Consider the following 25,994-nt stretch of genomic DNA (forward strand, 5'->3'; position numbering starts at 1 on the left):
AGCCCCGTGTCAGGGCTCTCTGCTGTCAGCACAGAGCCCACTTCGGATCCTGTTCTTCCCCCCCCCCCCCCCGCCCCATCTCTCTGCCCCTCTCCCCATGCTCTCTGAAAAATAAAAAATAAACATTAAAAAAAGATAATGCACACTTAACTGGGTTTATGAAGCACCCGCTAGATGCCAGCCATCAGAGGAGGCACTTTCTAGATGGGTCATTTAATCTGCACTCCAGGGGGTACTGGGCAGGAGTGTGGGGAGGGGAGGGACTGTACCCAACATAGATGAGGACACTGAGTTCAGACCGTGAGGGAGGAGAAGTAGCAGGGTTGGGACTCGGGTCTTTCTGACTTCACAGCTGCCAGTGGTTGGGCTCATTCAGGGGTGGAGTGTGGGCGGTCAGGGAGGGGCCAGGTTGGGGAGTGCCTTTGCCTTCAGGCTCAGGGAGTATGGGGGGGGGGGGCAGAAGAGAGCCTCTTGTGCTCCGAGGGGTTCAAGGGAAACCTTCAGCTCCATCCTTCAAGAACTTCTCACTTGGAGGAGGCAGCACACAGCAAACCTGGGTCAGGACCAGCCAGTCAGAGCAGAGAGGCCCTGGTCGGGGCAGGGAGGGAGGGAGGGTCCCAGCAGCCTTGGGCTGAGGTGTCCCCATGGGGTTCTCATCTCCCGTTGCCATCTCCCCCTACACACCCCCTAAATCTGGAGGGCACTGAACTGACACGCCGAGCGGACTCCAGAATCTCACTCAGAGCCTAGCAGAGGGCCGGATGGAAGCAGACGGGTGCATCAGGTTTCCAAATGACTTGGCATATGCAGTTGAGAACACCAGGAAGCCAATGGAAAAGGCAAAAAGTGCAGGGAGAGTTGAGTGTGAGTATTTACACGATTTCACGGAGCCCTGGGAGCCGTGATGTGCACGCCTGCCGGGGCCTGTTGTTTTGTTTTGGAAAATTCTCCAACCCCCTTGGGCCTGGAATCTGCAGCCTGGCGGAGCAGCGGAGGAGGCCTGGGAGACACAGTGGCAGCTTGACTGACTCTTGCTGGCTTGTTGAGACTGCCTCGGGCCCTGAGGCCCCCTCTCCCCCATGTCCTTATATAACTCAGGGATGCATAAGACAGTTGCTTAGCAGATCTCTCTCCCAAGCAAGGGCCACACCCAGGCTTCTCAGTGGAGTGGGAATAGAGTGAAAAGCAGCAGGGAGAGCTGAGCAGAGCGTGGGCTCTAGACAGACAGGCACGGTTCAAGTCCTGGCTCTGCCACCTCGAGCCGGAGAACCGTACGTAACTATCCAAACCTCAGTTCTTCGATCTGTGCAATGGGTGTAACAGTAGATTGCCTCTCAGGGTTAGTTGGGACCAGTCGGGTGAAGTATGCAATGTACTGTCACAGGGAGGCTCAGGGTTATGTCCTTTTCTGCTGCTAGACACTTTGCTTTCTTCCTTGTTCATACCAGACTTCCCTGAGGCTCATTTGGTCATTGCCAAGGAAGGCACGAGCTCCCGCTCTGAGTGGGGGGAAGCTATTTCTGATGACCAGTGGGAACCCATAGGCGCAGAGAGAGAGAGAGGAAGCACGCCTGCTGCCCAGAGACCATTGGGATATTCGGTGGGGTGTGGACGCTGTGGTCTGAAGAACCGTGTTCTGGCCCCGGATCTGCCATGTCACCTTGGGTGACCTTGGGTGAGTCACCTCACCCTTTTGGGCATCAGTTTCTCAAAGTCAAGAGTGTGGTAACAGTTCCCATCTCACGGGATTCGTATGACAGTGTAGTGAGACCGTGCACACAGAGCGTGGATCTGCAGGTGGGGCGCCTGGCTGGCTCAGGCGGTTGAGTGTCCGACACTTGATTTCAGCTCAGGTCATGATCTCGCGGGTTCGTGGGTTCGAGCCCCGTGTCGGGCTCCGCGCTGACAGTGTGGAGCCTGCTTGGGGTTCTGTCTCTTTCTTCCTGTCTCTCTTTGCCCCTCCCCCTCCCCCCCCTCTCAAAAATAAACATTTTTTAAAAAGCATCTACACAGAGAGGGGCCAGCAAACGTTAGGTTTCCTTCTTGGACCTAGGGACATTTCAGAGACGCTGCTATGAGAGACAGTGTTCCCTCTTCTCTGGAGAGTCTGTGTTCCTCTCCCCAGTGGTGCATCTCTGAAGATGGGAGGAGAATTTTACTTTTAGAGTCTTTCACATTCTAAGCAGGAGTCCAGACTGGCCTAAAAGTCAAAATGCTCAGCCCAGGACCTGGGTACCAGTCAGTGGTAGTTTCTACAGCATTGTCGTCACTTTACCACGTTATGATTACTGCAGGATTCCTGATTCCCAAAGTCCCCTTGATGCATAGGAGGCCAGGCAAGTGGGCCTGGCGGGAACCCATTACCTGCCCCTCACCCCCACCTTGACCCCCAACCCGGAATTCCTGCTTGCTGCAGCCGGCGGGCTGGTGACCTGGTTCTTTCACTATGACTATCATGTACCGAGCCGGTGTCTGATATGTAGTAATTCATTTCGTCCTTAAAGACCACTGCTAACATTTTACAGAAGGAGATGGAGATACCTGGCGTCTAAAGAGGTTGACTTAACTCCAGATCGTACAGCCAGTAAGAGGCACAACTGGGGCTCAGACCAGCGCATCTGGCTTCAGAGCCCACGTGCTTAACCATTACCTTATTGTAGCAACAAATGATGAGAACTGTTCTCCTGTGATCGAAGGCAGACAGGAGAATGTGCCTCTGTGTTGGGGAAGAGATCACCTGGGCATCCAGGGCAGTTGAACCCTGGAACACAAACGCTCCTGAGACTCTCTCTGGTCTGCCTTTCTGTGCACGTTGGTTAGGCTCTGACCAGCCCCCTCCACAAAGCATCTGGCTAGGGCTAGTTTTAATTTTCCCAGCATCATCTTCTGAAGGTTGATCATCGGAACCTCACCGTTTCAGGTCTCCGGTTAATAATCCCAGTGAGGGGTGTGTGGGTGGCTCAGTGAGCTAAACGTCTGACTTTGGCTCAGTTGTGATCTCAGGGTTCATGAGTTTGAATCCTGCGTCGGGGCTCTGTGCTGACAGCTCAGAGCCTGGAGCCTGCTTTGGACTCTGTGTCTCCCTTTCTCTCTGCCCCTCCCCTGGTCACGTTCTGTTTCTTTCTCTCCCAAAAATAAATATTAAAAAAAAAATCCCAGTGAAGGATTCTGATTGGCCCATGTTGGTGTGGGCATAGACCCTCTGGATCAATCGACAAGGTCCAGTAAGGAGGGCTTCTCTGAGAAGGAAGAGGGGTCAGGTAGCAATATGGAAATATTAACCCACCCCATTCCCTCGTCCTCCCCATGGAAGAGTGTGGTTGGGGTGGGTTGGATGGTTTTCCAGAAGGAAAGTAGATTTGCACTGACCAGAAAACCAAATTGTTGTCCCCCATAGACTGGCACAGCCTGTTGGAAGCAAGAACAGAGTTCTGAATGTGTAATTGAGGTTGAGGGAGAAAATACCAGAAAAAGACAGGGTTATGTAGGGGAGGAAAGAGAGAGTCAGTGAAGGCCGCGGGGCTGGGAGGCTGAACGTGGACCGGAATGAATGGGAAAACAAAGGCTTCTATAGTGGTCATGTGTATCTAATAAACAAAAGAAAATAAACATGGAAACAGAAAAATAGAGCAGTTCGGTCAGCCTCACATTTGGCTACCTAATATGATGCCTGTTTCCTAGATGAGGAAACTGAGGCTCAGAAACATGAAGCAGTTTGTCTCAGATCACAGAATCTTCTCGCTTTCCTGCCAGGTGCTGTCTCCGTGACAGCAGAGGCAGGAAAGCTGCCTTCTGGAGAGGCAGACCGTGCTGCTAATTCAGAGAAGTCACTTGGGTGCCGTGGTGGGGCCTCCCTGTTAATGAGCTGGTGCTGTAATCCTGAGGAGGAAGGCCTGTGGGATTCCAGGGCTGGGGGCAAAGCCTTTGTTTTCTCCTGTCCCCAGCTCACTTTCAGCGGGTCCCTCACCCTCTCTAGGTTTCGCTTCCCTGTTGGCACCATGAGGACCCTGGCTGGCGTTTGTCCACGGGACCACTGCTGGCATTTTAGATGAGACCATTTTTACCTTAGGAGGTTCTCCCCCGTGAAATGGCAGGAACACTCGCCTTCATGTGACAGCCAGACCACCCCCACCCACTTTCAAACATCCTGGAACACACAGCACCCTGTGGTTGAGGACCACCTAGAAGGTTCTCAGACCTAAATCCCAGGGTACGCCCTGACCATGCTGGCCTATAGACTCACTGGCCTGGGGTAGAGGGTCCAGGAGGGAAGGCGGTTTGCCTTTAACTGGCCTGACATTATCTGGGAAAAGGCTCCTCTTACCTTGGATTCTTTTGGTCATCTGCAGTTAAGGGGACAGATGAGAGTTTCTGTTACATATCTCCATACAGTCTAAGTTCACGGCTCTGTGTGTGTGTGTGTGTGTGTGTATAATATATAACTTCTTACATTGTGTGATTTTTTTTTGTTTATAAAAGTAATATGTGGGATTTATGTATAGGAAGATACGTACAATGATACCCATTGCAACAATATTTGTAACAGCAAGAAATGAGAAATGATCCAGCTAATTCCTGTAGAGTTATGGTACTATCCTACAATGAAGTCTTCTTCAGCTACTGAAAATTGTAGGAAATGTGTAATCTCTTGTAAAAATGTATGTACACACCGTGAAGGGACAAAACACAAGCTGCAAGATAGTAGGCTTCATCTGGTTTTATTTTTCAAAAGTATTTTTATTTACGCATATACTTCTTATTTATGTAAATAAACGTGGAGCTGTGTGCAGCAAACACTTAAAGTGTTTATCCCTGCCAGGATTATGGAGACTTTCGAATCTGTAAATGTTTGGATTTTTGATAAGCAGCATTGCTTTGGTCATAAGAAAAACATATTTATAAACGAGTATATAGATTGATACAGTCTGGACAGTCTAGAATTCCAGACAGTCTGGAATAAGACCCACAAAGAAGGACGTGAAAGTCATTCCTGATGTTGCCACAATGCACCACCCTAGTCTTCCTTTCAGTATTTTTTCTGTGCACAGAATGGTAGAACCTGATAGTGGTAAAGAGCACAGACTTCGGGATGCCTGGGTGGCCCAGTCGGTTAAGCATCCGACTTCAGCTCAGGTCATGATCTCACGGTCCGTGGGTTCGAGCCCCGCATCAGGCTCTGTGCTGCCAGCTTGGAGCCTGGAGCCTGCTTTGGATTCTGTGTCTCCCTCTCCCTGCCCCTTCCCCACTTGCACTCTGTCTCTGTCTCTCAAAAATAAACATTAAAAAAAAAAAAAAGCACAGACTTAGCATATGTCTGTCCTTAGAGCTGGGTAACCATCTGCAAGCTCCTCAGTTTTCTCATCTGTAGAGAAGGGGGATAATAATTTTCCCTGCTCCGAGGGTCCTGGCTATAAATGATCTGCACAGGGATATATATATGCGCATGATATGCAAAATGATTTGCAGAGAAAGATGTAAGTGATGTGCAGAAGTCTGCACAGTGCCGTGCACCTGGCAAGTTCTCAGTAAATATTAGTGTTTGTTACAACTGTTGGGCGTGTGCAGCGTGTCAGGTTTTTGCTAATCCCTGCAGTCAGTGTGCCCTCCGTCCAGTGTGCACAGCTCACCCCCGGCGAGTGTGAAGTTCTCTCACCACATCCTGGCTCCCACTGGGTTTTACTCAAAAAGCAAAAACAAGAACCCACAAACCTAAAAGACTTCTGCTACGTGCATTTCAGCTTTTTAAGCCAGAAAAGCGGTGTCCTCTTTATCAGAAACATTTTAAAGAATAAAAGCATCTAAAGTTAAAAAATGTAAGACCCGGGGCACCTGGGTGGCTCAGTTGGTTAAGGGATCCAACTCTTGATTTCATCTCAGGTCATGGTCTCACGAGCTGTAACAATGCGGAGCCTGCTTGGGATTCTTTATCTCCCTCGCTTTCTCTGCTCCTCTTCGGCTTGGGAGCACATGCGTTCTCTGTCTCTTTCTCTCAAAATAAATAAATAAACGTTAAAAAAATGTTTAAAAGAAAAATGTAAGACCCCCTTGTGTGCTCTCCCCAAATCCTGCTTCTGGGGAGGTGGTTACCATTAGGTTTGATGTATAACCTCACAGACCCTGTTCTGTGTTTGTGGGTGTATGTGTGCACACAGTATGTGTATGTCTTTCTTTTAAAATACAACTGGAATTCTGTACATTCTATCATATGCATCAATCACCATCATGTTCAGGGCAACATGTTATGGATGAAGTCCCAAGTTAGTACATACAAATGCAATCTCCTTTTTTTTTTTTTGATATATGTATTTTTTTAGGTGGGGGAGAGGGCCGGGGGGTGGGGGGAGAGAGACTATCAAGCAGGCTCTACACTCAGTGTGGAGCCCCATGTGGGGCTCGATCTCATGACCCTGGGTTGGTGACCTGAGCCGAAAGCACGAGTTGGACGCTTGACTGAGCCACCCAGGTGCCCCTGCAACCTCATTTTTTTTAAGGGCTGCATACTAGTTCACGGCTGGGCCACACCACAGTTTTTCTAACTCCTTTGCCAGCTCAGCTTTGGCAACAACTGGGTGCTTTCCAATTTCTTACTCTTTCCAATAATGCTTCTGTAAGCTTCCATATATATTATAAACATGATTTGGGGGAATCTATTTCTAGAAAGAGAATCGCTGTGTCAAATATATTTCTTTCTTTTTTTTTTTTTTTTAACAATCTCTTTGGAGAAGCAACAAATATATTTCTTAAAACCCAGTTTTATTTATTTATTTGTTAGTTTGTTTTAGAGATTGAGAGAGCAAGCGAGCAGGGGAATGGGGCAGAGGAAGAGAGAGAGAATCTTAAGCAGGCTCCACCCTTAGCATGGAGCCTGATGCGGGGCTCGATGCTGCGACCCCGAGATCATGACCTGAGCTGAAATCAAGAGTCGGACACTTAACTGACTGAGCCACCCAGGCACCCCAAACCAGTTATTTTTTCCCAAACATAAGAGGCGGTCTAGCAAAGTCCGTCCATTCATTGATTCACCTGTGCTTCCTGTGCCAGCTGTGCCCGCAGTGCAGCTCTGGATACAGCAGAAATGACCTCTTTCCTTATGGAGATGATAACTTATGAAACAGGCCCCACCTTCCTGCCTGCTGCCCTTGCTTCTGATCCTTGTGAAACAGGAGAAGGACAGAGGAGTGTTTGCATTAGAAGAGACTGCATGGGGAAAAGCCCCTTTGAGCTGTCGGAGGCAGCCCCCCACCTGTCAGGGGATGCCTCCTGTAAACACCATTCAGGCAGCCTGAAGTCCCAGGGCTGCCGGGAGGGGCCGCCCCACCCTCCTGGGTGGGCCCCGTCTTGGGGGGCAGACGTGGGGCAGAAGGGGAAGTAGCCGCCATCCAAGAGGTGGCTGGCTCATGCCTAAGGGAGGGTCTTGGAGACCAGCTGTGTGTCGTTGCAAAACTGTGGTGGTTTCTGCTTTTCCTCTTTCTTCTCAGGCAGGGAATGGAGACCCTGGTGGAGGAGTGGCTCCTGCCTCCAGCTCCAGGGAGCCTCACGCTGGGTCTGAGAGGCAGACACTGTTCCCAAAAGATTTCCTAGGAAATCTGTGCTGGCCATTTTTGGTGTTTGCAGGGACCCCGTAGGGAGGAGGTAAGGCAGGCCCCCCCGTTCTTACCCAGGAGCCCGGAGAGGTGGCAACTTGTCCTGGCCTCCCAGGTAGTCCTCAGCAGAGCCAGGTTCTCCTCTGGGTTTCCTGGTTTTGAACCTCACTTTGCCATAGCCGTTGGTCCCTCTGGGCCTGTCATCAGCTGACGGAGCACCTGCCATCTACTTAGCCTTGACCGGGCTCAGAGACCAGCTTTCCTGACCATTCGCAGGACCCTCAGCCAGGCTCCAGTCTAAGATTCTTGAGTCTGCTGGCTCACGTGCCCCATGGACAGGGCATTTACACAGCGCTGGGCTTGGAGCTGAGTGCCTCATGTGTGTCATTGAATCCTCGTGGCAACCCTACAGAGTAGTTCTACGGAATCACCACCCCTGTATCACAGACAGGGAAACTGAGGGTCAGAGGTGTACTAACTGTCCTGACCCCTGCCTGTCTCCTGCCTTCTCTGCTGCCACCTCCTCTCCCTCTAGCCACTCTGCCTTGCCCCTTCCAGGCCCTTCAGCCCATTTGTCATCCCTGTCTGTAAATCTCTTCCCTCAGATCTTGACTTCCTGTCTAAAAGAACCGTCCATCCGCCTCTCACCTGCCGTGGGGCTTGTGGAGGGCCTGTTTTTACTGCTAGAGTAGCAAGCCACACCAGGGTGAAGATTTTGGTTCACTCCTGCACCTAGAACGTAATAGATGTTCAATTAATATGTGTTGAATGAATGGATGCCTGGCACATAATAGATGTTCAGTTAATATTCACTCCTTCCTTCCCTGTTTGTGCTCTCTCTCGCTCACTGTCTGTCTGTCTGTCTGTCTCTCTCTCTCTCTCTCACTTCTCTGACCGTAGACTGCCTATCCCATCTTTCCACCCTTTACACAGTTAGGAATATGTACTTACTGGTGTTTGTCCGGTTGTCCTCTCCTTCCACCACTAAACTTTGAGCTGCCGAGGGCAAGGACTTAGTTTGCTCCTGGCTGATGTCTGCCTCCAGATGGCACCCTGATGAATAGGTGAATGAACCAATGAAAAAGAAGAGCCCAGGGGCGCCTCGGTGGCTCAGTCGGTTAAGCGTCTGACTTCAGCTCAGGTCATGATCTCGCAGTTCGTGAGTTCGAGCCCTGCGTTGGCCTCTGTGCTGACAGCCCAGAGCCTGGAACTTGCTTCAGATTCTGTGTCTGCCTCTCTCTCTGCCCCTCCCCTGCTCATGCTCTGTCTCTCAACAATAAATAAATGTTAAAAAAAAAAAAAAAAAAAAAAAAGAAGAGCTGAGACTGGAACCAGCTCTCTGGTATTCAGGCCTATGCTCTTAGCATTATGCTCCTTCCTGGTTTGAAATTGTGGGTCTGATTCAAGCTCTCCAGGACAGCAGTTGTTATGTGACTGTGGTTCGGGCCAGCTCATTTCAAGACCTAGACAGGCTTCTGGGGCGGCTGGCAGTTGTAACAGCTTTGCAACTTGTCTTGCTTTGAGTTAAGCAGCAGCAGTCTGCTCAAGGTGTTGCTTCCTCTTGAATTTATTTTTTAATCAAGATGAAACTTACCTGTTTTTTCTGCCATACAAAAGTTTATGTTAACTTACTAGATGGAATGCTTTGAAAAAAGTCTTTTTTTAAGGTTTTATTTTATTAAAAAATTTTTGTTTAATTTTTATTTTTGAGAGAGAGGGAGAGCGAGAGCGTGCACACGTGCAGAGTGCAAGCGGGGAGGGGCAGAGAGAGAGAGAGAGACATAGAATCCGAAGCAGGCTCCAGGTTCTGAACTGTCAGCACAGAGCCTGACGTGGGGCTCAAACCCACCAACCGTGAGATCATGACCTGTGCTGAAGTTGGACGCTTAAACTGACTGAGCCACCCAGGTACCCCCAAAAAGATTTTTTTACGTAGTCCCTATGCCCAACATGGGGCTTGAACTCCCAACCCCGAGATCAAGAGTCACATGCTCCAACTGAGCATGTGGCATTGGACTCTTCTCTTAGTATTGGGCTTGTGAAGGAAGACTGGCTGGTGCTGTTGTGTTGGATGGCTTAAAGATACATTTAATTTTTGTTAGTCCTGAAAGTCTTGTATGTTCATCATGGGAAACCTGAAGAATTCAGAAAAGTAGAAGAAACTTAGCCTGGTCTCATGATCCACACACAACCATTTTAGCCAGTTGGTGTATTTCCTCCAAGTCTGTTCATGTATATTTTGCCCTTTTTTTGTGGGGGAAGGGAGCATCGAGCCGACCACACACTGTTCAATTGTGCGTCCTCCCCTTTCCTGCTGCACCTTCTAAGTCTATAAATACAATATCTTAATATGGTGTTAAATATTGACATATTTAAATACATGTTAAATAGTATCAAATGTTAAATACATACTAAACATTTAATATTGATATGTACTCGTACGTGTAATTCAGTGTTAAAATACTGAATAAAAATACTTCAAAACTAATTTTAATGCCTATAAAATACTCCGTCATATGCCAGTACATCACACTTTACTTTTCTTTTTTGAGAGAGAGAGAGCAGAGGAGGGACAGAGGCAGAGGGAGAGAGAGTTGTTTTTTTTTTTTAATTTTTTAACGTTTATTCATTTTTGAGACAGAGAGAGACAGAGCATGAACAGGGGAGGGGCAGAGAGAGAGGGAGACACAGAATCCGAAACAGGCTCCAGGCTCCGAGCGGTCAGCACAGAGCCCGACGTGGGGCTCGAACTCATGGACCGCGAGATCATGACCTGAGCCAAAGTCGGACGCCCAACCGACCAAGCCACCCAGGCGCCCCGAGAGAGTCTTAAGCAGGGTCCGCAGTGCTGTCGGCACAGAGCCTGATGCGGGGCTCCGTTTCATGAACGTGAAATCATGACCTGAGCTGAAATCAAGAGTCGATGCTTAACTGACTGAGCCACCCAGATGCCCCATCACACTTTCCTTAATCTGCTCAGTTGTTTACCCTTTACCTTATCTTTCTTACCTCTCAGTTTCTGTGTGTGTGTGTGTGTGTGTTTGATATGCCATCATAAGTCCTTTTTGGAGAAGACAATATAGTATATGAGAAGTTTTATTTTCTTTATTTCTTACATAAGAAGTTTTAAAGTCACTCCCTCAGCTTTGTGCAGAGACAGTATCATAGCCAGTGAGCTTTGACCAAGGCACAATTATTTCTGGCTAAAATCACTCTCTGAAAGCTAAATAATTATGGTTCTTTTTAATTTGTCACTATTACAATAGCACTTGGATGAACATCGTTCTGCATAATTTTTTTATATTTGAGATTTCATTAGGGTAAATATCTAGGTTTGGGATTACTGCATCAGAAGAGTGTATAGATATTTTAAAGTTTCTTGGAATTTATTGCCCCACTACTTTTCTGAAAGGCTCTTCAATTTATACCGTTATTAGCAAGAAGGAAATTGCATGTCTCAATATATCCTTCCAGCAGTAGATATATTTTTAATGATCAAAAATTTGCTAGATAGGAAATGGCATCTGTTAATTGACATGGAACGTCTGTCTCTTGAGTTCACACCCCAGCACTGTGGGTGGAGGAATGTCCATCAAATACTGTATCTGATTTTTGTCTTGCAGCTGACTTTGGTGTGTCTGCCAAGAATCTGAAAACTCTGCAGAAACGAGATTCCTTCATAGGAACGCCTTACTGGTGAGTTGTGCAGTTTCTGGAAAGGGAATGGTAGACTGAAGGCTCAACCTCAGACTCCCCAAGGTGACCTCTGGCCGCGTCAAGGGCTCCTGAGTCAGCCTGCTGGGTCTGAGCCTGGTCTCCACCACTCACGAGTGCTGTGACGTTGGCCAAGTTGCTTAGCTTCCTTGTCCCTCCGTTTCCTCCCCTATGAAATCAGGGATAGAACAGCACCTACTTCACAGGTTGTTGAGAGGATGAAATGCGATGATGTGTATAGAAAATACTCCATTAGGGACACCTCAACGGGAACCCCTAGAAAATGGTTTAATTCTTTTTTTTTTTTTAAGTTTATTTATTTTGAGAGAGAGAGAAAGCGCATGTGTGAGGGGGGGAGTGGCAGAGAGAGAGGAGAGAGAGAATTCCAAGCAGGCTCCACGTGCTGTCAGCACAGAGCTCGATGTGGGGCTCGAACCCATGAACTGTGAGATCATGACCTGAGTTGAAATCAAGAGTGGGGTGCTTAACTGACTGAGCCACCCAGATGCCCTGAAAATGGTTTAATTCTCAATTAATTCAACAAGTACAGATTGAATGTGAGGTCCTGGGCTGGGACTGTGAGGATGAACAAGTTCAATTCCTACCCTCCTATGAAGTTTCTCTGGGCTTCTCTAGGCCATTGTGTTTCCTTCTTTCCCCAAACTATTACTTAAAAAAAAAAAAAAAAGGCAACAAAATAAAAAAAACCAAACCAAACAAAAAACCTCTCTCAGTTTCACACCTAACTGCTTTCTGTTTTTCATGTGCATTACTTCTCATTGTGGAGTTAGGCTCCTTTCTTGCTTGCTTATTACTCACCCTTTCTTTCTCTCTCTCTGCCCTTCATTCCTCTTTCTCCTGTTATCTCCCATCCGTTCTGTCTGTGCTGGTGTATTCTTTCCACACCCCCCACCTTGTGCCCCCAGTTTTTTCTGGGCACCTTCCCCTCTGCCTCTACCCACCCCTTCCCCAGGACTCTGTGTTCTGGATTGTTGCTGCCATCTTGTGGTAGGCTTCGGGAACTGCAGCGGGACATGGCGTTGGAGCTCCTTGAAGGCATCTTACTGAGTGAAGACCATCGTAAGGAAGACAGTGGGATGGACAGCAATGCAAATCGTGATTCAGGAGTGCTGCCAGCTCTCTGACACTGGCTTGTGGTGGTCCTGACCCCGAGTCTCTGAGAAGGGCCTATGAAGGCCAGGTTCTTAGCCCTGTGTTATCCCTTGGTTGGTTCAGGATGGCCCCCGAGGTGGTGATGTGTGAGACCATGAAGGACACCCCGTATGACTACAAAGCTGACATCTGGTCCCTGGGCATCACTCTGATTGAGATGGCCCAGATCGAACCCCCGCACCATGAGCTCAACCCCATGCGGGTCCTGCTCAAGATTGCCAAGTCGGATCCCCCCACTCTGCTCACGCCTTCTAAGTGGTAAGGAGCAAGGCCTGCCTGCCTGAGGGTGTTTGTTGCATGGCCAGCAGCCCTGGGTCACAGGGCAGGTGGGATTGGGTGGGTGGAGTGCCCAGAGTGGGGGAGCAGTCGGGGCCTGGAGGTCTCTGGGCCTTTCTGAGCTACCTGGGCCCTCCACGTGCTCTGGACATGGGTTGTCCGTCAAAGCAGACTGGGTGATCCCATAAGCCAGATCCCGCTGTGGGAGTAAGTGCCTAAATGAGCCCCAGCAGCCACATGGCACAACCCTGGGCTGGGAACCGAGGCTCGGGCATAAGTCCCTGCACTTCTGTGTATTACCGTGTGGCCTTGGGCAAGTCCCTGCTCTCTGATTTCCACATCCCGTCTGTACAGTGATGTTCACAATGAAAAGGTCATCGTGAAAACCCCGTAGCCTTCACCGCTTTAGCTCATGAAGGCGCCTTTGTCTTTGAGGGCTGTGTTTGGGAAGCACACAACTCCCAGGAGAGTAGAGTGTGCGACGGGGAGAATTTTCTCAGTTTCTGCCCTACTTGGAGCTGACTGCTGCCACCGGTGGGCGCCCCCTACCCCCACCCCCCCAGGTCTGTGGAGTTCCGAGACTTCCTGAAGGTGGCCCTAGATAAGAACCCAGAGACCCGGCCCAATGCTGCGCAGCTTCTGGAGGTAAGCGGTGCCCCTCTCCCGGGGGTGGCGGCCTGCCCCCTCTGCCCTGCCCTTGCTTTGGAGGCAGGAGATGGCCTGGAAGCTGGGTGTGTTTCTCCTCAGCTCGGGTGACCACAGGAGCAACCATTTATTCATCAGCTGATTCTCGCTGGGCGCCTCCTGAGTGCCTGCTCTTGTCCTGGGAGGGCTGTCTTGTGGAGGCTCCCCCAGAGCCTGTCCTCAAACAGCTTATGTTCTACTGGGGGAGACAGGCCGCAGACAGCGGGTAGGTGCACATGAAGGGGGGGGAGAAAAATAAAACAGCTCAGGAAGAGGGGGGCTGGGAGGGTTTGCTCCCCGATAAAAGGAGGGCATGGAGGGGCTCTGTGTGAACAGGCACCCAGAGTGGGGGAGGGGACTAGGTAAGTGGTCCTGGGGAGTGGAGGCAAAGGCCTGGCCTGTGAGCATGGCTGGGAAGGGCTAGGAGGCCAAGGCACCGAGCCAGGGGTGAGGGCAGAGATCAGAGAGGCGTGTGGTCTGTCCACCTGAAGTTTGGATGGTTTGCCGAGAGGGTACCCGTACCGCCACAGTGCGCTCACTACTCTGATGCTTTGCAGCAGGACACAGACCCCAGAAGGAAGGCAGGTGTTCAGCGTGAACCATACCATCTGTGCAAACAGTTTAGGCAGAGCGAGCCACTCCTGTCCCTTCACGGTGGACCCCTCCCCAAACCCAAGTTTCCAGCGGCTTGCTAAGGGCCGGTGGAGGAAGCAGGCCCTTCAAAGGGGGGCAGGCAGGCTGCCGCGCTCACTCTTTTCTGCACGAAGGGCCATGTCGCACAGGGTCACGCGGGGTCCAGGACTTGAGCTTTACCCTGTGTGCAGTGGGGCGCCCCTGAGGATTTGGACTGGGAGACGGCGTCTGACTTATACTTACAAGGGCCCCTCTGGCTGCCATGTGAGGAACCTCCGGCCTTAGCATGGGGAAGGTGATGGTGGTTTCCTAGAAGCTTTTCGAAATATTGGGGGCAGCTGGGAGCTGCTCTTTGCCTGGGCTAGTGCCTTGTGTTTTGACAGTGGCACATATCACCTGCCCAGCCATCCTCAGGTGGGCCAGTTGCTGTCCCCATGCCATCAACGCTGATGGGAGATGGAGAGACAGTGGCCTGGGTGCTGGGGAGGGGCTGCTTCTCCACACCCTGCCCCCTCTGGTTCTTCCACGTGTGTGACCCAGCCTCTGATGTGTGCTGGGGGGGAGGGACCAAGAGGCCACACCAAGCACCGAGGCTTTGTTCACAATCGGCCACTCTCCCTGCGTACCTGCCGTGTGCCAGACACTGGGCCCCTGGTCGACATGCTGGGCTATAGCGCATCCCTCTGGGGTGTGCAGCACAGCGATTAAGTGTGTGGACTGTGGTTGTAAGGTCCTGGGTTCAAATCCCAGCTCTGCCACTTACTGGCGGTAAGACCCTAGGAAATTGGCTTCACTTATCTGTGACCCTGTTCTTGCTCTGAAATGGGATAATAGCAGTGTCCCCCTTAACCAGGTAGCTGTGAGGGTTAAGTATGAAGATACGGTCAAGTGCTTAGCTAAGGGCCAGCTTGCTGAGTGATGCATTGAATTCCAATGTCTGGAGTATCCTGAGGCCTCATTTTCTGGGTATTGTGTGCTGGTTGGTGGAGAAGCCAGAGGTTGGGGGGGGGGGGGCGGGGGCGTAGCCGTTGGGGCCGATTGTTTCCTGTAAGCGGAGCCTCCTGGCCTGATAACATCCGGCCTCTAGGACAGTCAGGACATTCCACGGAGAAGAGACCAGCTGTCCTCCGTTCCCACATGGCAGCCCTAAAGCCTCAGCCTGAGCCAGGAATTTTTACTCCGTAGTTGGAAAAAATGTCCTGCCAGGGGATCTTCAGCGTGAGACAGAAAGGGTTGCAGAAGAAAGGAGAGATCCCTTGAGATCAATAAAACCTGGCTTAGGCCGCCGTCATCCTTTTCCATGTGCCGCTTTATCTCTGGGTGTGGGAGGGTAGACCGTGACTTGCTGAGGTCACCCGGCTTTGAGTGACAGGTAGACCTCAGGTCTCGGCTTCCCAGTGCCCCCCCTGCAGAGCCGCTCATGCCCCTTGTATCTGCCTGCTTCTGGGAGGTTCCTCCCCGCCCCTCAGCCTCCCCACTCCGACCCCCTGTTCTGCCTTGAGCTCACGTTGGTTTCCGATTCACTTGCTCCCTTGCACAGAGATTCTTTGGGACCGTGTCCCGTGGTGATTAGTAACCCAGGCTCTGACCACCCAGCACGTGAGTGGCGCTCGCTCTGTGCCTCAGTTTCCTCGTCTGTGAGATGTGGATAGCGCTCACTTAACGGAATTGTGTGAGTGAATGAGATTCTTTACGTACTGTTTTTAGCATCGTGGCCGGCACATCAGGTGCTCAGTGTATACTCGTTGAGTTTGTTGTCGCTCTCGTCAGCAGCATCAGTGACGTTTACGTTGTCGGACGCGGTGGTGGACTCCGGCCTCAGTGCTCGCCCCTGGGGACCCGGCCGCCGTGGCCACAGCCGATGCTCATCCTCACCCCTGCCAGCGCTTGGCTTCCGGGTCCCCACACCTTCTCGCCCGTCACTCCTCCTCCATGCCCTTCACCGGCTGCTCTTCCCTGTGACTGCTCACCGTGGAAGTGCATCAGGGCCTCGTCCCCCGCCTCCACTCACCTCGAGGGTCCCACCCCAGTTATAGCGATGGTCATGTTTTCCCCTGTAGCCCACGCAGCCCCACCTGCCCCACGTCTGCGCCCAGCCGTTTACGCTCCACTGCCACGCGGACATCCACACCCGCGTGCCCTCCGCTTCCACCAGTGGCCGTCCTGTCTCAGTCCGTGGCAACCCGTCCCCTCAGCCGTCAGGCCCCAGACCGTACCGTTCTTTCTTGCATGCTCCACGTCCGTTTGGTCAGGAAGTCCTGTGGTCCCTGCCTTCAAAACATGTCCAGAATCCGATCACTTCTCACGTCTTCCATTGCAGCCACGGGTCTGAGCTGCCATCAGTGTCTCTCGCTTGGATGATTGCTTCTTCACCGGTCTCTCTGCCCTCCTTCAGTCTGTTCTCAGCGCAGCAGCCAGAGGGAAACCTCCCGTCCCTCCCTCGTTGGCTCCCCTCTCGCTCAGGCTATCACCCAGAGTCTCGGTGTCCTGCAGGGACCTGCATGATCTACCCACCCCATCTTGACCCCTTAGACCTTCTGCCTTCTTCTGGCCCCCTCACTCACTGCCAGCCTCTCTGGCCTTCTTGCTGTATTTCAGACACTCCAGGCATACAACTACCTCAGGGCCTTTGCACAGCTCTTCACACGGCCTGTAATGTGTTTTCCTGACACTTCCAGGGATGACTCTCCTTTTTAAGGTATTGTCTCAGATGCTGGCTTCTCAGTGAGGCTTCCACCAACTATCCTATTTCAAACTGCAAACCTGCCACCCCACCCCCCACATATTCCTAATTCTCCTTTCCCTCGCCCTACTTTTGATTTTTTTCCATGGCTTACTTGTTTAGTAAGTGTATTGTTAATCTCCCTGACCAGCATGTCAGCTCTCGGAGGACAGCAGTCTGTTTTGTTCACTGGTCTGTCCCAAGCATCCAGGACAGTGTCTGATATATGGAGGGAGGGCCCTCAGCAAGTATTCATTAAGTATAGTTACTTATTTTTACTTAACAAACTGTTGTGTAACCCTTTGTCCATGCCAGGTACTATTCTAAATGTTTAGCAAATGTTAACCAATTTAATCCTGTGACAACCCTATGAAGTAGGAACTGTTCAGATTTCCATCAAACAGATGATAAAACTGAAGCACAGAGAGGTTAGGTTAGCCGGCACAAAGTCACACAGCTTATAAAAGACAGAGCTGGGATATCGATCCTGTTTGTCTCCTTCCAAAGCCTGTTCTCTTGACCACTCTGGTAAGCCTCCTCTCCGAATGAACAAAGGAGAGAAAGAAGGAACAAAGAGAACAAGAATGAGAGAAAAGGTTAGCTGGGGGTGAATTGAACAGATGCTGACAACTGAAACCTGGAAAGGGGTATCTGGTGTTGTCTAAAGCCAGCCTCAGCATGTAGGACCCCTGGCAGGTGCTTTCTCAGTACACAGAGGAAAGCTAGGCTCCTGCTCTTGGAAAGAATGTCTGTGTAGGTGGCAGAAGGGCTCCTGGCCAGGGGGGAAGGTGCCGGTTGGCCAGCTGTGTGGCATCGTGGGGCACCCTGCAGAAATGCCACTGAACAGCTGTGCCTCTTCCCCAAGGAGTAGACGGCCGAGCTCCCCTCCGATGTGGGCCTCCTGCAGGGGTGCCTGAGCACCTTTCCGGTGACCCGTGTACCCAGACTGGCCTGTCCCCATGCTGGCACACACCGTGCTTCCCGCCTGGGAAGGCCCCAGCCCTCCTTGCAGGGCTTCTGTCTCTCTGCTGGGCCTCGACAGTTTGGGTTTGGGTGTTGTCCTTTTTAGACACATCCCTGGAGGTAGCCGAGCTGAGGCAGTGCGGGAGGTTGTCTCTGCTTTTTCTCTGCCAGGGCTGTTTACACAGCAGTGTTCTGGGCCTAATCAGCCACTGGAGGGTCTGCCCTGTCAGCCCCACTTGCCTGGGGGTTCCAGGGTTGGCATCCAGGGCAACTGCCCAGCTCACCCGCACCTCTGTCAGAGGGCTTTCTTCCCCATGGCTTCCGCCTCTGCTTCCTAAGGACCCTGGGGTGCTCGTGGGAGGCAGTGGGACAGATTGTCCTGCCTCAAGAAAGACTCCTGGCCATGCTGAAAAGCCACTGATTTGGTCAGTATGTAGTGTGCCCTGATGAAAACCTGGTATTTCCAGAAGCCTGTGCCTGCATTCTTTGCCTCTGCCACATCTGCTTCAGCAACTGCAGGGAAGTGTCCTGTGGCTTCCTGCTCAAATTCATGCGTGAGGTTGTGCAGTGTGACGCTTGGGAACCTTTGGGAACTGATGCTTACCCTCCGTCCCAAAAGCTGTGCCCTGTGGGGATGCAGGAGGGAATAGGGTTGGCTGGGGGTGCAAACTGAGCCATGAAGGCTTCTCCAGCTATGCTGCTGGTGGTGGTGACGGTGGTCGTGGTGGTGACAGTGGCAGCGATGGTGGCGGCAAATGGTGTTGGAGGCGGTAACAACGATGTGGATGATAGCTGCCATACTTGGAGCACTTCCTGTAATGCTTCGCACAACCATACTGTTATTCCCAGTATACAGATGAGCACGCTGAGGCTTAGAGAGGTTAAGCGACTTGCCCAAGGTGGTGGTGGAAGCAGGATTTCATCCCAGGCACCCTGGCTGCAGAATGTAAAGCCAGTACTCTAACCACTACACTCTCCTGCCTCGCATGATTAGTAAGCCCTTTTGAAACCACACTCAAGACCTTTTGGAACCACACAGCAGCCAGACTGCTCCCTTTAAGGGGTGAGTGTTAATACCACTGCTCTGCTGCGCCCTCCAGCAGCTTCCGAGAAGAAAGTCTCAGTTTCTCACTACGGCTGGGGGGGACCCTGCATACACCACCCTGCCCTTCCTCCTCCGGCCCCTCCTCTCTCCTCTCCCCAAAGCCCTGCCTCCTCGGACTTCTAGCCGTGCCTCCAGCACACAAGCTCAGTCCTGCCCCAGGGCCCTCGCGCTCTGCTGCTCCCCCTGCCTGGAATTCTCCGTGCCCAGATCTTTCCTTGGCCAGCCCCTTCACCTCCCTCAGGTCTCGGCTCAAATATCACCTCCTCTTGGAGGCCCCGCTGACCGCAGACTAAGTAGCCTCCACCGCCCAGCCCAGGCCCACGCGGTTCCAGCCTCTTGCTGTCCCATTACCTGATCTGACGTGATCCTGTTTGTGGGTTGGCTACGCGTCTGTTGTCTCTCCCCCTCAGCTTTGGCAAGCCCGTAGGGGCAAGGACCTTGCCTATCCTGTTGTTGAGCCTTATCTCAGATCTCAGCACGTGGCACAGCATGTGGCTGTGGCAGGAATCAGATAGTCAATGGGAGCATGGGAGAGAAAGGAAAGAGATGAAATACTTAAAATCTTTACTAGTTTGGACTAGAGAAAGCCCGGCTGGTGTAGGGCTCTTTAAAAGGAGTGAGGTTTGGTGCTTTTCACATGTGCAGAGTTAGGTGACCAAGTGGAATGGGGTGGTGCCTCGTGAGCCTCCACAAATGAACTGTTGTAAACGAACAAGCAGATAAAAATGATTTGTAATGGACCTATCAGTTGTGAATGTGTTTACAGGGTGCTAGAAAATTTATTCTTCGTCATTTACATACTTCCCTGCAATCTCGTTGACACTGTTCCTCCGCTGATAAATTTTCTGACCGTAAAGGTGGCAGATGTCATCAGAGCCTTCCTCTACATTTCAAATGAGCAACTCCAATTTAATGACTGTCCCCCCCACCCCCCACCCGCCATACACACTCCTGGTGCTGGGGGTTGGGTGCCCAAGGACAGATTTCTACCGGGAGATGCTTGTGCTGATGTAACATCTGCTGAGGCCTTGAAAACTTTGGTGTTTTGCAAGGTGTGTGAAAGAACCTTCTTTCTTTCTCCTTCCTTCCTTCCTTCCCTCCTTCCCTCTCCCTTCCTTCCTCTCTCTCTCTCTATTCCTTCCTTCCTTCCTTCCTTCCTTCCTTCCTTCCTTCCTTCCTTCCTTCCTTCCTTCCTTCCTTCCTTTCTTCCTTCCTTCGAGTAAGCCAGAGAGAGGGGGCAGAAAGAGACAGGGGGAGAGAGAGAGAGAATCTCAAGCAGGCTCTGCACTGACACAGGGCTTGAATTTGCAAACCATAAGATCATCACCTGAGCCAAAACCAAGAGTCAGATACTTAACTGACTGATCCACCCAGGGGCCCAGAGCCTTCCTTTTTTAAAGATGCAGTGTTTCTGTAAATGCCTAGGAATAGAACATATACAGCTTTGCCTTAAGAATTTGCAAACACATGGGGCGCCTGTTTGGGCTAAAACACTTCCTTGTACATTATTTCGTTTAATCCTTACGACCTCCCTGTAGGTTTGGCATTATTATCTCCACTTTGGAGATGAGCCTGCAACTCAGGGAGGGAAAGTGACTTTCCCAGTGTCACATAGCCGGTGAGTGGCAGAGCCACTCTCCCACCACCCACAGGACTTTGTGAGCTGCCCCTGGCCCGCCTGTACCAAGTGTATGTTCACATTTCTCTCAGAGATGCCGTTGGCCTTCTCTGCCTGGGAGATCGTCTCCCCTCCGCCTCTGCCTCCTCCTCCTGTACCCTGCAGCCCAAAGTAGTTCTAATCCAGGTGTGTCTTACCCCCTCAGCATCCCTTCGTCAGCAGTGTCACCAGTAACAAGGCTCTGCGGGAGCTGGTGGCTGAGGCCAAGGCTGAAGTGATGGAGGAGATCGAAGATGGCCGTGAGGAGGGGGAAGAGGAGGACTCCATTGATGCCGCGTCTGTAAGGCCTGGAAGAACGGGCGCTGGGGAAGGATGGGATCCCAGCAGGCCTTGGCTGGTATGAGAGGGAACGTGCTGGGGTGCAGGAAGGATTCCTGTTCTCCCACGGCTTAGAGGCTACAGGCTCCCGTATCGCAGGTTACGTGAGTCGGCTCACGGGCCGGGGTGAGGCAGCAGAGTGTATTGGCCAGATTCTGTAAGTTTTCAGGAAAGAGCAGTAATCTGGATTTTCACTTGGGACCTTCCAATTTTCAAAAGTTGGTAGCTGAGTCATTACTTCCCAGCCTTTTTCCTGTTGTGGCTCACATACAAAATGAAAATGTTTTAGCACACTGTGGGGTAAATGCAGATAAAGGCTGCACGTGACCGGAGGCAACAAGCCGAGGGGCTCCGGGTACCCCAGACAGACCCTGTTTGGCTTCTCACGTGCCCAGGGGACCCATGTCTTGGCACATTTGCAACCCATCTGCAGCTTCAGCACTTGGCTGAATTTAAGTTTAAATTAAAGCTAATTTAAAATTTTAAAAACATCCGAGCCAAGCAAAACATGTCCGTGGGCTGGATTCAGTCCTGAGCTGCCGCTTACAACCCTGGTCTAAGCTGTTTGGGAAGGGCCTCTTCCAAGAGGGAAACTTGAGGTGCAGGTGGTGTTGTGGACCGAGTGAGGCAGGGGCTGGCCTTGTCTAGAGGGAATGGGCAGTACGGTGCTGTCTGGAGGTTAACGGGATCCTGGGAGGAGCCAGAGGCTGGTGTGAATCTTTACTAGGGTGAAGAAGGGAAGACCGAGGAGGATGAGCAGAACCAGCACAGTAGCCACAGCCTTTTACTGAGTCCTTGCTGCGTGCTGGGCACTCTGCAACTCTGATAGGAGGACCAGGGCTCCATTTAATAGATAGGAAGACTGAGGTCCGAGCAATGAAGTGGCTGGTTGAGCTGATAGGCACAGCCAGGTGTAGGAGAACCATGGTGGGAGAGGGAGGTGGTGGGTCTGGGGCCTGGCTCCAGGAGGTGGCAGCAGGCAGCGAGGTTGGGGAGGGAAGCAGCAAGCAGTTACGCTGGCGGGTTCTCTGCAGATAGGAGGCTGCTCCTTGTCATGAGGGCGGTGGGGCTAATGAGGGTTTCAGGCAAGGACATTGGTGTGGGGATGATAGGATCAGATCTGAATTTCTGAACCATCACCCTAGGGGTGTTGAATAGGAGGTGGATTAGAGTTGCTTCTGGAAGCTTCCATATCCAAGGTTAAAAACCAGCGGCCAGTGGGATCCAAGGGAGTGCTAATGGTGTGATTCCATTAATATCTAAAACCCATCAAACTCACTTGTAACACTTAGAGATCAATGTCAGGACAACTATTATGTTAAGGGGAGGGACAGACATGGAAGGGGGGTCTCTCTGGTGGGCAGTGTTCCATTCCTGATGTGGAAGGCGGCTAAGTGGGTGCTCACTTTGTTCATTCATCAGACATTTATGTTTTATTCACAGAACTGGGTGTTGTATTTCACAATAGCAACATTTCCAGTACTTTCCACCCCTGTCCCCAAAGAAAAAGCTCTAAAGAAAAAACAAAACAAAACTTTAAAAACTCAGTGGCCGATAGGCTGAGTCCAGCCCCTGGATAGTTTGGGTTTAGTTTTTACGCAGCTAAAGAAACAAAAAACTGGAATTAGTTGCCGTCGGAAAGTCAGAAGGTGTCAGGTAAAAATCCGGATTCCAGCTTGTTTTAAAACAGTTGGAAGGTCTGTCCACAGGGGAGCCATTTTTCTTATATTGTCACAATTAGCTGCAGCAGAGTAGCCACTGGCACCTTTAGACAGGGCATCAGCTGTCCAGCTGGCCACAGTTGCCTCCAGTCCTAGGAGGAGAAGCGGGCACCAAACTAACTCACAATAAGTAGTAATTTTATTGTTGGTTGGCCAGTAGGGAGTGGTGAGGACTGTGGCTCACTGGAGAGGGATACCTCCTCTGCTTCCTGGGTCCTGGCCTACTTGACCTCGTGGGTGTCTGCCTCTCCAGCCCTACTGCATCTTGGACTCCGGCCTGGGACATGCCATCGCATGGCCTTGACTTGTTTTTTTTTTTTTTTTCTTCCCTAGCCTCTGGGGAACCATACTCGAGACTCTTCTGAGGTGAGTCAGCTGAGTCTCAATACCGACAAGCTTCTCAAAGACTCATCTTTCACCTCACTGCCGCCCAGCCAGCCCCAGGACAACGTGAATGGGGCCAGCCAGCCCTCTGGGGACAGATCCCCCCAAAGCGCCAGCCCCCCGGACGTGGCTCCTGGAGACGAGAATGGCCTGGCAGTGCCAGCACCTCTCCGGAAGTCCCGGCCAGTGTCCATGGATGCCAGAATTCAGGTTTCCGGGGAGAAGCAAGTTGCTGACCAGGGCAGGGACCTCAGTCCAGCAGCCAACAGGTCCCAAAAAGCCATCCAGAGCCGTCCCAACAGCAGCGCCCTGGAGACCTTGGTTGCCGAGAAGCTGGCCAACGGCAGCCTGGAGCTCCCCACCCAGGCAGCTCCGGGCCCTTCCAAGAGGGACTCGGACTGTGGCAGCCTGTCCACCAACCAGAGCGTGGACTACAGCACCTCCCTCTCAGCCGACCTGTCCCTAAACAGAGAAACAGGCTCTCTGTCCGTCAAGGTAATGCCACCTCTTGTACCGCAGTCTGTGGGCTGTGCTGCTGCCCGGGCTTGGTTTTTGAAAGCGTTTAGCTGGTGGCTGCCTTCCATCTTAAGTGGTTCGTGACGATGGCTTTTCTTGAAAGATCTTTGAGCTCCAGCTCATAGTTTAATCTCCAGAATATCTGGGTTCAGTCTGGGATTTAGTCATGCCAGGCGGTTGGTTCGATTTGTGTAGCCATTTCAGTTGGGTTCGGTTAAAGGCCCGGGTGAAATTCGGGAGAGAAGTCTAGGAATGAAGTTTTATTTTGGGGTCCGCCGTGTGGTGCAGCTGCTGACTGGGAGATTTGGTTATTGGGAGTGGGCTCAAGGTGCTCTGTGGGGTCAGTGGCCTTTCTGGACGTGGGTAACATCGTGAATGGCAGCAGCCACTGTGCTTAAGGCCTCAGAATGGAGGCCAACACCGTGAAGCGCTTTAAAGAAAACTGAGGTTCCATTTCTCAGTGTACAGATGAGCAAACGGATGCTTAGGTGGGAAGTGGAGGGCTGGTGAGACCCACGGACTTTGTGCTCTGAACCCCACGTGCCGTTCTGCTTTCCCAGTGCAAGGCTGGCCGCCTCCCCAGGGTGAGCTGACCCCTCCCCTGCCTGCTCTGATACATGTCAGGGTGTTCTTGAACTCACTGTTGGCCACTTGACTAGGCCACATTGAGGATCTCCCCCAAGCAAGGCTGATTTTAGGGAAGATACTGTATCATTTGGTTTTTTTCTCCCATTGTTTACTTGGTGGAAACCACACAGTAGGGACTCAAAAATATTTGCTAAATGAAAGGAAGTGGAAGAAGGAAAAGCAGCTGGCCAGCCCAACAGTTAGCCTCAGGACCAGAAAGATAGCATGGTTCTAACACGTCACCAGGACAGGCACAGACATACACGGCTCTTCTACACACATAGCATCAGGGCCCATCATCTTCCTTCAGACAGATGTGCTGTCTCTTCTCTAGTTAAAAAAAAAAAAAACCAAAAAACAAAAAACAAACACTAAGAAAAAACAACAACAAAAAAGGTAATTAAAAAAAAATGGCCAGAGCAGGGTCTCCCCTGCCTGTTCTCAAGGGTGTTGAGAATATTCCTTTGCTGGCTGACTGGCAGTGAGTCGGGGAACGCGGCTGTGCTGATAAAAGTCCATGGGCTGCATCAGCACACCTTGGTGAGATGAAGGGCTTGTTACCTCGGGGGCAGGAGGCCCTGTGATCAGGTTTTCAGGGTGAGGGCTGCAGCCCCAGACCACCTTTCTTCCCAGCCGCTCCCCATTTCTCAACGCTAGTCTTGGTTGGGCCCTAGGATATGTGACTGTAGGAAGATGAGAGTCAGGTGTGGCTGATGGGAACAGGTGGAAGCCTTGGGGTGGGGGTGGGGGGAGCCGAGCCCTCAGGGGGTAAGGACCATCCGCTGGTCCTGGCTGAGCAGAAGAGGGGGTTCAGCGCATGCTTTGAGGGTGCAGAGACCTATGGCAGGGTGCCACCCTGGCCTGCCCTCCTTTTGCTGGCTAGAAGGCCCTTGGAAGCCAGTGGAGGTCAGAGGGGGAGATGCCATGATGACTCCAGCTGCAGGCCCACGGGCTCTCAGTTGAATCAGGACACCTCCAGGAGTCCCAGCAGCATTTTGTGAGTGCTTGCGTCTGAAATGTGTGGTTATTCACAGGAAAAGGTCATGAATAATTTCATGGCTCGGATGGGCGTGGCCTCCTGTGGAGTTCAGGTCAGCTCAGGTTTGGCTTCCAAAACAGCTATGAACTTCAGTTTGCCAGGCTGTTTGGATTTTGGCACTTTGGGTAAAAGATTGTGGTCTACGGTAATAACTGTGAGCTATAAATACCAACGTACTGCACAATTACCATGAGCTGGGCTCTGTGCTGTGTCCCCCACGCATTCTCTCACTGTACCTTTGTAACCATCTTGGGCGAGGCAAGTACTGCTGTTCTCTTCCTCTGACAAGTTGAGGAAGCTGAGGCTTGGACAGGACAAGGGACTTGTTCAGAGTCACAGAGCCAGTAGGTGGTAGAGGGAAGATTGGAACCCTGACCATTCTGGTGCCATGTCCTGTATGTGAGTGTGCTGGCAGCCAGGTGTGGGGCCAGCAAGTAGTATCCGAAGGCCAAGATCAGGGGGATCGGGGTGGGGGGTGGTAAGCCCAGACACTCAGGACCCCAAGTTGAGAAGCTTGAGGCAAAAGGGGGATGATGGACAGCTATGTCCTATCTGGACGTCGAGGCTGTGGGGCCAAGAAGGCTCTGCGCCACACTCCTGTGTCACCCACAGATTCCTAGCTGATCCTGAGCTTTACCTAATGGTTTTACCCTGCCCAGGACTCAAGGCTGCACAACAAAACCCTCAAGAGGACACGCAAGTTTGTGGTGGATGGCGTAGAGGTGAGCATCACCACCTCCAAGATCATCAGCGAGGATGAGAAGAAGGATGAGGAGATGCGATTTCTCAGGCAAGCCTGGGAAGGGCCAGTGATGGCTGTAACAGAGTGGGGGTGTGGTGAGAGGGAAGGGTGTAGGT

At 51.5% G+C, this 25,994-nt stretch overlaps 1 protein-coding gene and 1 long non-coding RNA gene across 2 annotated transcripts in view; one reads left to right on the top strand and one right to left on the bottom strand.

Moving 5' to 3' along the window:
- STK10 (serine/threonine kinase 10) overlaps window positions 1-25,994 on the top strand; it is a 114,983-nt gene that overhangs the window by 60,982 nt on the left and 28,007 nt on the right. The window contains exons 5-10 of the mRNA XM_027034391.2: window positions 11,207-11,279; window positions 12,534-12,728; window positions 13,310-13,391; window positions 20,677-20,811; window positions 22,904-23,449; window positions 25,796-25,926. Of these exons, the coding sequence (XP_026890192.2) occupies window positions 11,207-11,279; window positions 12,534-12,728; window positions 13,310-13,391; window positions 20,677-20,811; window positions 22,904-23,449; window positions 25,796-25,926 (1,162 nt within the window). The remainder of the gene's footprint in view (window positions 1-11,206; window positions 11,280-12,533; window positions 12,729-13,309; window positions 13,392-20,676; window positions 20,812-22,903; window positions 23,450-25,795; window positions 25,927-25,994) is intronic.
- LOC128316443 (uncharacterized) lies at window positions 5,924-8,849 on the bottom strand. Its single transcript, XR_008300371.1, has 3 exons — window positions 8,535-8,849; window positions 8,232-8,315; window positions 5,924-8,019 (listed from the first exon to the last, which is right to left on the bottom strand). It is a non-coding gene; the product is annotated as an uncharacterized LOC128316443 (long non-coding RNA).

The sequence above is a fragment of the Acinonyx jubatus genome, chromosome A1 (genome assembly GCF_027475565.1).
Source record: "Acinonyx jubatus isolate Ajub_Pintada_27869175 chromosome A1, VMU_Ajub_asm_v1.0, whole genome shotgun sequence".
Classification (NCBI taxonomy): Eukaryota; Metazoa; Chordata; class Mammalia; order Carnivora; family Felidae; genus Acinonyx; species Acinonyx jubatus.